The sequence below is a fragment of the Saccopteryx leptura genome, chromosome 13 (genome assembly GCF_036850995.1).
Source record: "Saccopteryx leptura isolate mSacLep1 chromosome 13, mSacLep1_pri_phased_curated, whole genome shotgun sequence".
Lineage (NCBI taxonomy): Eukaryota > Metazoa > Chordata > Mammalia > Chiroptera > Emballonuridae > Saccopteryx > Saccopteryx leptura.
The window spans coordinates 33,522,836-33,539,016 of NC_089515.1; the positions used below are offsets into that span (position 1 = coordinate 33,522,836).

General features: G+C 42.1%; 1 protein-coding gene and 1 non-coding gene across 2 annotated transcripts in view; both read right to left on the reverse strand.

Moving 5' to 3' along the window:
• The window catches only part of LGI1 (leucine rich glioma inactivated 1), a 47,540-nt gene that overhangs the window by 16,554 nt on the left and 14,805 nt on the right, over positions 1-16,181 (reverse strand). The window contains exons 3-4 of the mRNA XM_066355466.1: positions 6,709-6,780; positions 6,543-6,614 (exon numbers count right to left, since the gene is read on the reverse strand). Of these exons, the coding sequence (XP_066211563.1) occupies positions 6,543-6,614; positions 6,709-6,780 (144 nt within the window). The remainder of the gene's footprint in view (positions 1-6,542; positions 6,615-6,708; positions 6,781-16,181) is intronic.
• LOC136385197 (U1 spliceosomal RNA) lies at positions 14,426-14,594 on the reverse strand. Its single transcript, XR_010747796.1, has one exon. It is a non-coding gene; the product is annotated as a U1 spliceosomal RNA (small nuclear RNA).

Below are 16,181 nucleotides of genomic sequence, written 5' to 3' on the forward strand. Positions count from 1 at the left end.
CTCTTTTAAAGTGTGCCTTTGGCCTTACCTGTGGTGGCGCAGTGGATAAAGCGTCCACCTGGAAATGCTGAGGTCGCCAGTTCGAAACCCTGGCTTGCCTGGTCAAGGCACATATGGGAGTTGATGCTTCCATCTCCTCCCTCCTTCTCTCTCTCTGTCTCTCCTCTCTCTCTCTCTCTCTCTCTGTCTCTCCCTCTCCTCTCTAAAATGAATTAAAAAAAAATAAAATAAAATAAAGTGTGCCTTCAACTAAGCACTTTGCTCTAGGTTCTGATTAAGAGTCTACCTAAGAAACATTCTTTAAAATACCCATCCCAACTGAACATCTAGTTGCCCTGAGCCCAGCTGTGAAAACCTTGGGTTCCAATTGTGAAAACTACTGGAACGTCTTCTCTCTAAAGCAGACCTGACTGGCTCAGACAGCATGTTTGTTTCAGTTCCACTGGGCTCTGCTGCTAAGAAAGCATCGCCTACGGCCATCTGGGATGCTCCCAGACGCCCCGCAGTGCGGATCCGCAGTTTGAGTTGGTGTCTCACTAAATTTATAGTGCTTCAAGCGCAGTTATTTTAACTCCATACAAAATGTTTAAAGGACATAAATACACTGCAGCATTTGGGATCCTGATTGAGGACCAATAGAGGTTAGGCAGTGCTCTAAGCACTTTGCAAAGATGAACTCATTTACTCTCATGAGAACCTTAGGATCTAGGTCAGGGGTCCACAAACTTTTTACACAGGGGGCCAGTTCACTGTCCCTCAGACCGTTGGAGGGCTGGACTATTAAAAAAAACTATGAGCAAATCCCTATGCATACTGCACATATCTTATTTTAAAGTAAAAAAACAAAATGGAAACAAATACAATATTTAAAATAAAGAACAAGTAAATTTAAATCAACAAACTGACCAGTATTTCAATGGGAACTATGGACCTGCTTTTGGCTAATGAGATAGTCAATGTCCAGTTCCATATTTGTCACTGCTAGCCATAACAAGTGATATGATGCGCTTTTGGAGCCGTGATGCGTGCGTCCCACGTCACCGGAAGTAGTACTGTACATGAGCGACGCCGCCACATACAGTGCTCCTCTCACTGACCACCAATGAAAGAGATGCCCCTTCCGGAAGTGCAGTGGGGGCCGCATGCAGCCCGCAGGCCGTAATTTGGAGACCCCTGATCTAGGTGCTCCCAAGAACATTTCTATCTCAGCCCCCATTTCTACAGATGATTATTATCGCTCTCATTGTATACACAGAAGAAATCTGAAGCACAGTGAGGCTAAGTGACCTCTGATGTTCTATAGTTGGTAAGGAGGAAAGCCAGGCTTTGAAGCTATGCAATCTGGTGGCAGAGATCACCCTCTTAATCACTACACTGCACTGCTTCTCTACGTGCCTGTCATGGTGAAGGCTGAAAGGAAGACATGTTGCCTGATTGGGCACACACAGGCACCTTAGTTCCAAGACTTCTATTTATGGCTCTTGTCCTCCCACAGTGCTGAGCAACCGGGTGCTCCACAGCATGTATATATTGATGACAGTTTTCCCCAAATATTTTTATACATGCATGCAGAAATCTTGCCTCCATTGAGCCTCAGCCATGGTGACACTTATGAGATGCCCAAGGGAATCATTACTAAAAAGCTCATGGATATTAACAGAATGTAATGTTGAGGGATTTTGTCATCATTGGCCATTAACTATTTTTTGATTCTTTTTTTTTCCCGGATTTCAAAAGTATACATAGCAGAAAAAAAAAAAAAAAATCAAACCTTGCTGAAATATATAAACTATTTAAACATTTAAGTTAATCATATATCACATTAGGAAAGTTTCCAAAATAAAATAATTGAGAGAAGGTCCCAGGACTGGACTTGCTTTATAAGAACTTAAATATAAGGAATTCTTCCTTTATTGAGAGTTAGCTTAAAGGGCAGGGGACCATATACTAACTTTTAAGTTGTTTGTAGAAGACTATACTTTCATCATTTCTATAGTTTGTTGTTTGTAAATGTCTCTTTAGAAGATTAAGTCTATTTATTATTATTATTATTTTTTTTAGAGAGGAGAGAGAGAGGGAGAGGGAGAGACAGAAAGGGAGAGAGAGGAGAGAGAGACACAGAGAGAGAAGGGGGGAGGAGCTGTAAGCATCAATTCCCACATGTGCCTTGACCAGGCAAGCACAGGGTTTCGAACCGGCGACCTCAGCATTTCCAGGTCGACGCTTTATCCACTGCGCCACCACAGGTCAGGCAAGAAGATAAGTCTATTGAAGTAAATGTGTAAGAATGTGAGATTAGTTCATTGCTTTTTGTTGTTGTTGTTCACTGTTTCTTTAGGAGCTATCTGAATTTATATAAACACTCAGCTAGGCCACTTGGAGCAGCTTTAGTGTTTAGGCCAGTGTGGGAACCACTGGATTTAAAAAGTATATGTGTAATCCTAAATATTTGCATTTGAAAACTAAGAGCGAGGGTAGGACTCCTGTCTACGGATCTTTTCTTTTGTTTGTAGCCATGTTTGCTCCTCATATCACATCCCGTGGAAGGATCCTGCAAGCTCAATACAGGCTTTCTGGTCCTGCTACAACTGACATGGCAGAGGGGGCACCAGATGGCTCAAGGAAGCCCCTGGGACGCCTCCAGGTTTACTGCTTACTAAAGCGGGAGCACCTTAAACTCAGGGGGCCAGCTTCATGTTCTCATCTGTCAACTGGGACAGTGCTATTGCTCTGTCTCTTTCTTAAGGTTGTTTGGAGACTACACGAGGTCAAGAACATGAAAATGCTTTGTAAACTCTTCCTGTAGCATCTGTAGGTTAGAGGGTGAGAGGATCATTCCTCACTCCTGGAATATTTGCCTTTGGGAAGACTTAGGCTGAGGTGGAGAAAAGTGCACTTTGCAACCTAAAATCTTAAAAAGGAAATTAATGGCTTGAACAAATGTCAGGTTATTTATAAGTGATAATTAATGGAAAATGAACTTGATGTACTGAGCAGTCAAAGGAACATTTGGGTTTTATATTCTCCCTGCCCATCTTTCTTTGAAAGGAAAAAAAGAAAGAAGAAAAACAAACAAACAAAAAAAAGGAAGGAAGCAAGGAAGGAGGAAATTAGGAAGGAACATAAATAAATAATTAGGGACAAACGCACTCAGTGAGAAAATATTTGTCTAATTCCTCTTGTGGGATCTGTGTCTTATTCATCTCTGTGTGGCACATCCTAGAGACTTTTTTGGATGAGCCATATGGCATTGCCATTTTTATAGACAAAAACAGGCTAATACTAGCAATGCCATATGAGTCAACCCATATGTGTCAGATAAAGATGCAAGGGATCTAAGGGTCATATTCTCTCAGTCAATTTAACCTGTTCTCATTAATACCTCTTTCCCACTGCCAGCCCCTGACCAGACAGGTGAAACTTCCCATTCACTGCCCATTTGACCCTTAAAATTCATGACTCTTTCTTTTAAGGCTGCCTTTGGTGGTCTCATGAACTTAAACTGTTCTGAATATTAAGTACATACTGTACTAGTGTCCCTAGTCTTGTAGTCTTGATACCTTCAAAGAAGGGGCCTCATTATGACCCAAACTTAAATTCCATTTTATTTGATAGATATAACAAACTCTAGTCAAACAAGTAGATGTTCTTTACTAGAGTGTGTATAGATTTTTTTTCTTGACTCCTTTCCTCCTTCCCTTATCTTCCTTCTCCTCTCCTCTTCTCTTTCTTTCTCCCCTTTGCCCCCTTCCTTCCCTTCTTTCCTTCCTGCCAGATGAGGTAGACAGACTCTAGTGAACTATGGGGCATGGCAATGCTTGTATCAGGGGCTCCCCAAGAGGACACCTGGTTCTCACATACTTCCTTCAGCTCCTCAGGATTCTGAGCATTGGACAGAGCCTATGTTGAACGGGATTTGTGTGAATCAAGTAGATCTCCAAATGGAGGTTGTGGACTGCCATTTCTCCTTCCATATATTTGTTTCTTTTATTTACTTTTTTTTTTTTTTCCGTACAGGGACAGAGAGAGAGAGTCAGAGAGAGAGATAGACAGGGACAGACAGACAGGAACAGAGAGAGACGAGAAGCATCAATCATTAGTTTTTCGTTGCGACACCTTAGTTGTTCATTGATTGCTTTCTCATATGTGCCTTGACCGCGGGCCTTCAGCAGACCGAGCAACCTCTTGCTGGAGCTAGTGACCTTGGGTCCCAGCTGGTGAGCTTTTTGCTCAAGCCAGATGAGCTCGCGTTCAAGCTGGCAACCTCGGGGTCTCGAACCTGCGTCCTCAGCATCCCAGGTCAACACTCTATCCACTGCCCCACCACCTGGTCAGGCTTTTATTTACTTTTGTCTAAGAGGTTAGGTTTGGCAGCATTTGGCTCTGTGACAAAACAGCATAACATTCACACCAACAAAACCGTTTTTGCATCACATTATGTCATTAACATGCAACCCAGCACTGCAAACATTGTTTTTTTTTATCATAATGACTATATACAGAAGCCTTGGAAAATATAATGGTTTTTATAAAATACATTGGGGCATCAGTACCCCCTTGATGAAAATCCAAGCAGCAGTAGAGATAGGGCCTGGGAGCAGTAGCACAATGACCAGGTGGACACACTAGAATGTAGGTTCATGGGGCAGACATTGTTGTTTGCTTTGTCGCCTGCTGCCCCTGGGGCCTAGAACAGAGCTGGGAACAAGGTACTGTGAGGGGACAGGTTCAAGTTGGAAGAATGACACTTAAATCTCCTGCATCTTATCTAACACTAATGAGACACACAGTAGATACTGAGAAATAGTTCTTGAATGGATGACTAGGCATTGCCGTTCAACTATTGAATTGATATTATCATAATCCCATATCTACTCAGTTCGTTAGTCATATATCCCCTCCAAGCCTCTGCTTCCCCATTTCTAAAATGGGGGTTGTTGTGCCTACCTGGAAGGATTGTTGAGAAGATTAAATGAAAATTCATGTAAAGCGTAATGACCAACATCATAGTAGGCACTTAATAAATGTTAGTGCCTTTTCTTCCCATGCCCTTCTAGCTTGCTTAAAAATACATCTGTATGTATGTGAGTTTGAGTGTGCACGTGTGTGTGTGTGTGTGTCTGCAGGGGAGCAGGAGAGGCAAGTAGAAACAAGTTATTTGGTTCATGCAGATCAGGGTTTCTCAAACAGCTCAGCACGATGCCATTTTAGGCTGGATAATTCTTTGTTGTACAGGGCTGTTCTGTGCATTGTTGGATGTTAAGAAGTATTGCTGCCCTCCACCTACTAGATGCACTTACACCCCCCAGTCTTGACAACAACCAGACATGTCTGTAGATATTGCTTGAATGTTCCCTTGGAAGGAAAATTGCCTTCTGTTAAGAACAACTGACTCTAATCACCCACTAAATAATTAAATATTTTAATTTATAAACAACTTGTCAAATACCGTGTATACATTGCCTGTGGTTATGATATATGTTTAAATGTATATAAGTCAGTATATACAGAAAAAGAAAAACAGCAAATATCAAATTAAGCTATATAGTCAACTCATAATTATCTATAAAGTGAGTAATAATTTAGATCAGTGGTAGTCAACCTGGTCCCTACCACCCACTAGTGGGCATTCTAGCTTTCACGGTGGGTGGTAGCGGAGCAACCAAAGTATAAATAAAAAGATAGATTTAACTATAGTAAGTTGTTTTATAAAGATTTATTCTGCCAAACTTAGCGAAAATCTAACATAAAGTACTTGGTAAGTAATTATTATTATATGCTTTAATTTGCTGTAACTCTGCTTTATAAATTTTATAAAGTAAAGTTACTTCCCTACTTTATAAATCACCATTACTGTGGAACCGGTGGGCGGTTAGAAAATTTTACTGCTAACAGAGATACAAAAGTGGGTGGTAGGTATAAAAAGGTTGACTACCCCTGATTTAGATAATAAGAAAGTTATTTCAATTACACAAATACCCTGTAGTAGGTGGTTTTCCTAAGTATCATTGGTTTAGACCCGTGATGGCAAACCTATGACACGCGTAGCCATTTTCAATGACTCACGGCCGCATGCGGCCGCATACCAGAGAAGTATGGGGCTGCATGCTGAGGAGGACGTTTCATCCTCGGCTCCTGCACGGCCAGGTGCAGTAGCCAAGGATAAAACATTTGCTGTAGTGTAGACACTCTGTGCCGGAGGTCTGTAGGCCAAAACAACAGAACTCTGGCACAGAGCGTCTGTTTCTGGGACTTCCGGTTAGGTCGTTTTTCTCGAAGTGACACACCACCCAAGTTATGCTCGGTTTTTTGGTGAATTTTGACACACCAAGCTCAAAAGATTGCCCATCACTGGTTTAGACTCATTATATTAATAGCAATCAATTTCCTGGACACACACTGGCTGATAGAGAGAGGGGTGGCAAGTGTACATGGAGAAAAACCATTTGGGTTTCTTCAATTTTCATGGAAACCCACAAAGTGCGCACTTTAACCACAGGTTATTAGCAAACTTAAAAAGTAATAGCAATATTCATACTTACAAATGAATTAAAGACTTTAGTCCCCGGAAAGTATGTCTTGAAATGGACTTGATGTTGTTGTTTTCTATGAATCTGCAATAGGATATAATATTTTATGTCAGACAGTTGTAGGAATCTGAGAACACTTATCCTAAATCATCATTTAAAAAGCTATTTTTTTACTTACAAATATTCTAAATGTGGAAGACCAATAAAAGCATCATCACTGATCACATCAAAGGAGTTCGATGTGAATAACCTGCCCAGAAAAAGTACACAATGAAAATGGTTAAAACGACAGATTGTCAATTTATGCTGCTTTATCTCTCAGAGAAACGAGTGGGAGTTGTGTCCGAAGAAATGTCTGGATATCCACCTTCTACAGTGTTATTTATTCAAGTAATTTTTGTAGCTTTTTTAAAATCCCCAATTACCTCCTCACCAAATGCTTATCTAGAAAGGAGAGCTTCGTGCACCACTATTCACATTGTTGGGTGTTACAATCCCTGGGTAACATTTTGAGATACAATTTGGGCAATATGACAGCCAAATCAACATTTTACACATTTCCATAAAAGACACTAATAGAATCTTTCCTTTTGTTCTATAAATTCTGGAACATTCTGAACAGCCCAAACAACGGTGCTTTGGGATTTTGAGCCTGGAAAACCTAGAAAAGTGGCTCTATGCCCCACTGTGCTGTGACATCTCGTGGTGGATAAGCCATTCGCTCTGGCTTAGTGAACGTCAACTTAATCTCCTCTGAAAATAAAACAGGCTGAAGATGTGAAATAATGAGGCTTAGGAAAAGTCTTGGATCCATTTTATCACTAAATAGTTGAAAAGAATACTAACTTGGGCAAATTTATTTTCAATTTCAAAATCCACCAGAATTTAGTTTTGAAATTACTGATGAAAGGGAGAATTAACCAGCAGTCCCCACACACTGTTGAACTCTTTGGAGAACTTGGCCAGTTTTCTGAATGGGAGGCTTGAAAGAGGTGATCATAGCCTGAATAATACCAAGCAAGTTTTTGTTTTAAAGCATTAATTTATGGAACTCGTTAGGGAAAGTGTTGATACAAGCTGAAAACAAGGTTTTAAAGGTACTGATGATAAACTTAGAATGGGTTCAAATGATGTTCAGTCTACATATTAAGGTTCTTGTGTGGGGGATCTCATATTCTACCTGTAACTGTTGTCCGAAATATGACCATGGTCATGGACCAAACCAGATGTTTGCCAATTCACATCTCATACATGCTGTTTAATTGTACCATGAGAAGTCCAATAGGCTCTGTTATAAACTTTTAAACTTTTACTTTTGAAGTCCAGGGATTAAAAATAATTGCTACTAACTAGCTTAGTGACCTCATTTCTCAAAGCCTATTATCTAAAGAGGTTCAAACTAGGAGAACTCACTTTCTGAACATTTATGAATAACTTATTTGATATCTGGGATTGCTTCAAAAAATCAGGGGAGGAGCCTGACCAGGTGGTGGCGCAGTGAATAGAGTGTCGGACTGGGATGTGGAAGGACCCAGGTTCGAGACCCTGAGGTTGTCAACTTGAGCGCGGGCTAATCTGGCTTGAGCCAAAAAAAGCTCACCAGCTTGGAACCAAGGTCACTGGCTCGAGCAAGGGGTTACTCGGTCTGCTGAAGGCCCACAGTCAAGGCACATATGAGAAAGCAATCAATGAACAACTAAGGAGTCCCAACGAAAAACTGATGATTGATGCTTCTCATCTCTCTCCGTTCCTGTCTGTCTGTCCCTATCTATCCCTCTCTCTGACTCTCTCTCTGTCCCTGTAAAAAAAATAATAAATAAAATTTTAAAAAACCCCAGGGGAGGAGACAGCAGTGAGTTAGAAGTTAATTGAGAATGAGGTGATAATTTTGACGCTAGAAGATGAGTACATGTGAGTGAATTTTATTATCTCTACTTTTTTATATACTTGAAATTTTCCATAAAAATGGAGGAAAACACGAACCAACCAAACAAAACTAGATGAGCTCTTGCATTTCTTCCTAAGCTCTCAATCCTGAAGCAATGTTGTATTCTCTACTATCCATCTTGCCTCCAAAATCATAGCTTTATATACTCAAGTAATTCACCAGGCTCTGACAAGTCAACACTGATGAATAGCCATGCATATCAGATGCCCACACTTATTGAAACAAATTCAAAGGTTTATAATTCGAGTCGCAACTTTAGCAATTGCCTCTTCTTACTCCATGTTTTGGAAACCAAGAAGGTTATGCAGCCTTACTCTAAGATAAGCTAACATCCAAAGACTTCCTGAGGCTCTAGAGTTTTGTTTCATTCTGTAGAGACAGCATCAGGGATGGAGAGAATGGAATAAGGCAGAAATAGATACAGAAAAATACTTCCCATGCTAACTGGTTTGCCAACTGTCCCGTGGGTGGACCAGCAACTTCATAATCGTGCACTTCAAGTCACCAGAAGAAATAGCTGCTCTCACTAGTTTCCCTTATGTTGAATCAGATGCAAAACAGAGTGGGAAATGGATATTAGTGGGCAGAACTTGCCCACACATGTCAGGGAAATGAAACAGAGGATTTCCACTAGAATTTTTATCTGCTTGTTCGTTGCTTATCCCTAGCACCTATAATACTGCTGGCCCCATAGTGGACACTAAATAAATATTTGTGAAACGAAAAGGAATTCACTTTACATTGAATTCAGGGCATTGCTACATTACTAGACTGAATGTTCCCTAGAGCAAAGGCTTATCCTTATTTGCTTTTGTGTCCCCAGCCCTAAGTACAGGTTCTGTTCATTGAACTAGATTTCAAGGATTAAAATTTCTGGTTAAAACTTCCACTATACCCACAAATATGGATGACTTTCACAAATTTAATTCAAGGGAAAGAAGCCAGAAGATAATAAAATATCTCCCATATGACTATACGTATATAAAAAACAAAACCCAGCAAAACTGATTTATGCCGGCAGAAGTCAGGGCAGTGGTTACCTTACTAGGCAGGTAGTCACATAAGGAGACACAGGGCAGGCAGTCTTTGGGGGTAGTGATGTTTGGTTTCTGGGTGTTGGTTACAAGGATTTCACTTTATAAAAAAAAATCATGGTCAGGGTGAGTAAATAAGCAGAGCACAGAGGATTTTTAGGGCAGTGAAAATACTCTGTATGATACCATAATGATGAATCTATGTCACTGTACATTTGTCCACACTCAGAATAGACAGCATAAAGAGTGAACCCTAAAGTAGACTAGAGTCTCTGAGTGATAATCAATTTTAACAAACGTACCACTGTGCTGGGGGATATTGGTAATAGGTGGGCTATGCATGGGTCGGGGCAGGGGGTATATAAGAAATCTCTATGCCTTTTCAATTGTTCTGTGAGTGTAAAACGTCTCTAAAAATATGAAGTCTTAATTATTTTTTACTGAAAGGAGGGGAGACAGTGAGACAGACTCCCGCATGCACCCTGACTGGGATCCACCTGGCAACCTGTGTCTGATGCTCAAATAAACTGAGCCACTGGCTGCAGGAGGGAAAGAGTAGAGAAGGGGAAGAGGGAGGGTGAGGGGAGAAGCAGGTGGTCACTTCTCTTGTGTGCCCTGACTGGGAATCAAACGCAAGACATCTACACACGGGGCCAACGTTTTATCCACTGAGCAAACTGGCCAGGGTCTGACCTCTTTTTTTTTTTAGAGAGAAAGAGAGGGAGAGAGAGAGAGAGACAGACAGACAGACAGACAGACAAAGAAGGACAGATAGACAGAAAAGAAGAGAGATGAGAAGCATCAACTCATAGTTGTGGCACTTTACCTGCTCCTTGATTACTTTCTCATATGTGCCTTGACCAGGGGCTCTAGCTGAGCCAGTGACCCCTTACTTAAGCCACCAACCCTGGGCTCAAGTCAGTGACCTTTGGGCTCAAGCCAGCGACCATGAGATCATGTCTATGATCCCACACTCAAGCCAGTGACCCCACACTTAAGCTGGTGAGCCTGTGCTCAGGCCTCCGACCTAGGGGTTTCGAACCTGTATCCTCAGCATCCCAGGTCGACACTCAATCCACTGTGCCAATGAGTGGTCAGGCTGGGGTCTGAAGTCTTAACTTTTAAAAGTTGAGATGTACACTTAGGATATGTGAGTTTTTCTTTATGTATATTTCAATAAAAAGTTTTCTAATGAAAGCAAAAAAATTTCCCTTTGGCTGAGGTGAGAATGAATACCAGTCCTTCAATTCTAAATTCAGTTATAGTTTTCTGTGAACAGGATTCCATGGACAAGGATTTGCAAAATCATACATACAGTATTTTTTTGTGTGTGTGACAGAGAGAGACAGAGAGAGGGACAGATAGGGATAGACAGACAGGAAGGGAGAGAGATGAGAAGCATCAATTCTTTGTTGCGACACCTTAGTTATTTGTTGATTGCTTTCTCATATGTGCCTGGACCGGGGGACTACAGCAGACTGAGTGATCCTTTGCTCAAGCCAGCGACCTTGGGCTCAAGCTGGTGAGCCTTGCTCAAACCAGATGAGCTGGTGCTCAAGTGGCGACCTCGGGGTTTTGAACCTGGGTCCTCCACGTTCCAGTCCAATTCTCTATCCACTGCGCCACCGCCTGGTCAGGCACATACATTCTAAATCAGTTGAGTGGGCTATCCATTTTATTATCCTATGTAAAGCTCAAAAAGACTTTGTGGGTGAAACTCTGATCTTTCACATTTTCTGAATTCCTCTGAATTTGTTTGATTTTAATATTATGATTTGTTTTTGTGCCAGATATGTTAAAGAATCCCACAGTCCCTGTTAAGAGAAATTGTGCCCACCCACCCCATCTTCACATACAATAGATTTGGGGTAGACCGGGGTGGCTGTGTTTTATACCATACAACCTCTGTCTCTTTCCTCGGATTATTGGGGCAAGAAGGACTCCACTTCTTACCCAGAGTAACTAATTTTGAGGTCAGTCAGCATGGTATAGCCCCAAATAGCCTGGCACTAAAAGGTGAGTAAGGCTAAACATGAGTCCCTTCTTGGGGCTTTGGAATCAGCAGAGATGGAGCCAGCTGGCAGAGGAGCTGGAGGGGAAAGGATGCTCTAGGATTGAGTTAAATCCATGGCAGGCAGAAGTGTGTGCAAGACACACTTAGGAGAGAGTACAGTGTGGAGGAGGTGTGTGTGCAAAAAGGAAGTATGTAGGAAGGCTGGAGCAGGGAGGCCTCTAGATCTGTGTTAGATCCTAAGCCAGTGCTTCCCAGTCTTGGTCGCACTTGGAATGACCTGGGGAAGCTTTAAAAATATTGATACCTGGTTCTCAACCTTGGGAATTCTGGTTGCATTCTATACCTGGGGTGTGACCTGGGCATGGGGATAGTTAAAAGCTCCCCAGATGCCCTGGCCGGTTGGCTCAGTGGTAGAGCGTCGGCCTGGTGTGCAGAAGTCCCGGGTTCGATTCCCGGCCAGGGCACACAGGAGAAGTGCCCATCTGCTTCTCCACCCCTCCCCCTCTCCTTCCTCTCTGTCTCTCTCTTCCCCTCCCGCAGCCGAGGCTCCATTGGAGCAAAGATGGCCCGGGCGCTGGGGATGGCTCCTTGGCCTCTGCCCCAGGCGCTAGAGTGGCTCTGGTCGCAACAGAGTGACGCCCCGGAGGGGCAGAGCATCGCCCCCTGGTGGGCAGAGCGTTGCCCCTGGTGGGCGTGCCGGGTGGATCCCGGTGGGGCGCATGCAGGAGTCTGTCTGACTGTGTCTCCCCGTTTCCAGCTTCAGAAAAATACAAAAAAAAAAAAAAAAAAAAAAAGCTCCCCAGGTGGCTCTTAGATGCAGCCAGGGCTGCATATGGTAAGCTTTCCAGTTACTATAGTCACCCTTTACCTGGGGTGACCAAGGGGGACTCTGCTCCCTGAAGCAAGTCTGGCTGGAGCAGTTGCTGAGGTATGGAGGTGCTGGGACTGTCCTTTCCGCATAATTACATGTAGCAAGAATCCGTGATAGTATGACTTGGATTTCATAACTGAGGGGTTGGTGGGGATCAATGTACTTTCTGAATGAACTTGTACCCTGAGCTACACATTATAGATCTGGACCCCGTACACCTGCCAAACAGTAATCTTGTGCTTTTGTGCGGAGATGGTATAGAATTTCTCCTCTGCCCCTAATCCGGTGGGAAAATTTGAGGCCTCTGTCACTTCCTGTGTTCTTAGGGAAAGAAAAGCTAAGCATTTTTTCTTAGAATTTTGGTGGAGGTGGACACAGGATATGCCTTGACCTATTGGTAATTCCCCCAAGCCCCCAAGGGCTCTGCACTTACATCTCTTAGCCATCAGCCTCACAAATTCAGTAAGAAAAGAGACCGTGAGAGGAATGAGGAGGATTTTTTCCTCTGCAACCAAAAAATTATGTATGTTTCCCTATCAAGAAGGAGATTTAGGAAAACTGTACCCATCAACAATCAATTCCAGGCAGGCAACAGCTCATTCTTTAAATGAGACTGATATGTTCATCACAATTACCTTTCACAGACTCCTGCTGAATTATCTGATTCGGTCTTTGGAACAACTCTGTCAGTGGTTAGAACAGGTGTTAATATTTTTTTTTTCTTTCGAAGCTGGAAATGGGGAGAGACAGTCAGACAGACTCCCGCATGCGCCCGACCGGGATCCACCCGGCACGCCCACCAGGGGCTACGCTCTGCCCACTGGGGGCGATGCTCTGCCCCTCCGGGGCGTCGCTCTGCCCCGACCAGAGCCACTCTAGTGCCTGGGGCAGAGGCCAAGGAGCCATCCGAAGCGCCCGGGCCATCTTTGCTCCAATGGAGCCTTGGCTGCGGGAGGGGAAGAGAGAGACAGAGAGAGAAGGAGGGGGGGGGGGGTGGAGAAGCAAATGGGCGCTTCTCCTATGTGCCCTGGCTGGGAATCGAACCCGGGTCCCCCGCACGCCAGGCCGATGCTCTACCGCTGAGCCAACCGGCCAGGGCCAATATTTTTTTTAACAGAAGGGAAGTGAGGCTCAGAAGACTGTTTAAAGTTTTGTTCAAGGTCATGAAGCCCAAGACTCCTGGTCTATTGCCCATTTCACACACCAGTGACCTCTTAGTTTAGGACCCAGATCACACAATGACATAATATCCACACTGGCTGATAACCACGCTGCTCAGCTCATAAGGATTTAAGAAACCTAATTAAATAATAATCCCTTTCTTTGAGGAATTGATACAAGTAGTCTCAAAGTCACATTAAGATAATGTCAACCTGTATTTTTTCCCCCCCAAGTAAAGGGTTTAATAAGTTTGAATTCAGTTTACTGTATTCTGCTTATGAATACTATAAGCTCATTGTAGAAATTCTGGAAAGCACAGGAAAAGCTTAAAGAATAAAGATATTGACATGCATACATAATATGTACTGTATTTTTCGCTCCATAAGACGCACCTGACCATAAGACACACCTAGGGTTTTAAGGAGGAAAATAAGAAAGAAACTATTCTGAACTAAATGGTGTGTTAAAATATTTAATACAATATCATATTTTTCACTCAATAAGACACACAGGCATTTTCCCCTCCACTTCTGGGGGGAAAAGTGCTTCTTATGGAGCAAAAAATACGGTATATATTTATTAAATTGGGATAATTTTTATATTGTTCTGTGCCCTCTTTTTCATACACTTGTTTAATCATAAACAATTTCTCATGACAATAAATTAATATAATATAATTTTAACAGATGAGTTTTGTGTCTTATCATGATTTATTTTTTTATTGTTGATTCCAACTTTTATTATTATAAACAATCCCAGAACCAGTTTTTCATACAAATATTTTTCCCTAGCTCTAATTATTTCCTTAGTAAAGACTTAGGCTGTATTCCTAAAAGTAGCATTATTAGGTTAGAGATGAGTTTTTTTCAGGGGTAAGGGCGAACACAGTCCCCTACTACCATAAGTTAAGCAACCGAGTGAGTTTCCCACATTGGGGGAAATTGCAGGGGTCTGCACTCCCGAAGTGCAATGGGTTGAGCTTCACCCTGGGGAGACCACCTGAATGATCATGGTACTCCCCCTTCCAGGTAGGTATAGAGATAATTTTTTAAGTCTCTAGTTCTTTATTGCTAACTTGTACCAAATTACAGTATATGTTCAATTCTGAGTGTAAGAATGCGTATTTTACCACCAACGTTTAGCATTATCGTTTTTGTTTCTTTTTCTATGAAATTATCTCCTTTTGATCAATTTTTTTTGCTTTATAAGCACTTCTTTATTTTTATTTTTTTATTTTACAAAGACAGAGAGAGTCAGGCAGAGGGATAGATAGGGACAGACAGACAGGAACAGAGAGAGATGAGAAGCATCAATCATCAGTTTTTTGTTGCGACACCTTAGTTGTTCATTGATTGCTTTCTCATATGTGCCTTGACCGCGGGCCTTCAGCAGACCAAGTAACCCCTTGCTCGAGCCAGCAACCTTGGGTCCAAGCTGGTGAGCTTTGCTCAAACCAGATGAACCCGCGCTCAAGCTGGCGACCTCGGGTTTTCGAACCTGGGTCCTCCACATCCCAGTTTGACACTCTATCCACTGCGTCACCACCTGGTTAGGCTACTTTTTATTTTATTTTTATTTATTTTATTTTTTTATTTTATATTTATTCATTTTAGAGAGGAGAGGGAGAGACAGAGAGAGAAAGAGAGAGAGAGAGAAGAGACAAAGAGAGAGAAGGAGGGAAGAGCTGGAAGCATCAACTCCCATATGTGCCTTGACCAGGCAAGCCCAGGTTTCGAACAGGCAACCTCAGCATTTCCAGGTCGACGCTTTATCCACTGCACCACCACAGGTCAGGCCTACTTTTTTATTTTTAATGACATTACTTATTATTTTTCTATCTTATTTGATGGAAAGAGTTTTTACCTTACTGATTACAATTTGTTTTTTCATTCATAATTTTTAACACATGGAAGTTTTACATCTTTAACAAACTATATATTCTTTCTTTGCTTTTATTCTTAAAATGTTCTTTACTACCTAGAGATCAATAAAATATAACCCATACCTCTCCCCTTTTCCATTTATTTTTTAAAATTTGACTTTTAATCCATTTGGGGCTTACTTTTACCTATGATGTGAGGTGAGATGCTGCCTTGATTATTTCCTTAAATATCTACCCAAATTTATCCAAAGCATTTTGTTGAGTAATTAATGCCTTCCTTATTATTATTTTTTTCTTTTACAGGGACAGAGAGAGAGTCAGAGAGAGGGATAGACAGGGACAGACAGACAGGAACGAAGAGAGATGAGAAGCATCAATCATCAGTTTTTCATTGTGACACCTTAGTTATTCATTGATTGCTTTCTCCTATGTGCCTTGACCGCGGGCCTTCAGCAGACCGAGTAACCCCTTGCTTGAGCCAGCGACCTTGCGTCTAAGCTGGTGAGCATTATTTATTTTGATCAAGCCAGATGAGCCCGCGCTCAAGCTGGTAACCTCGGGGTCTCGAACCTGGGTCCTCAGCATCCCAGACCAATGCTCTATCCACTGCACCACTGCCTGGTCAGGCCCTTCCTTATTTGTTAATGTTGCTTTTTTCAAACGCCTGTTATTTTACTGAGTTTTTTCAAGAACCAAATCTTGGATTTATTTAGTATTCCCACTGCTTCTTAACTTATTATT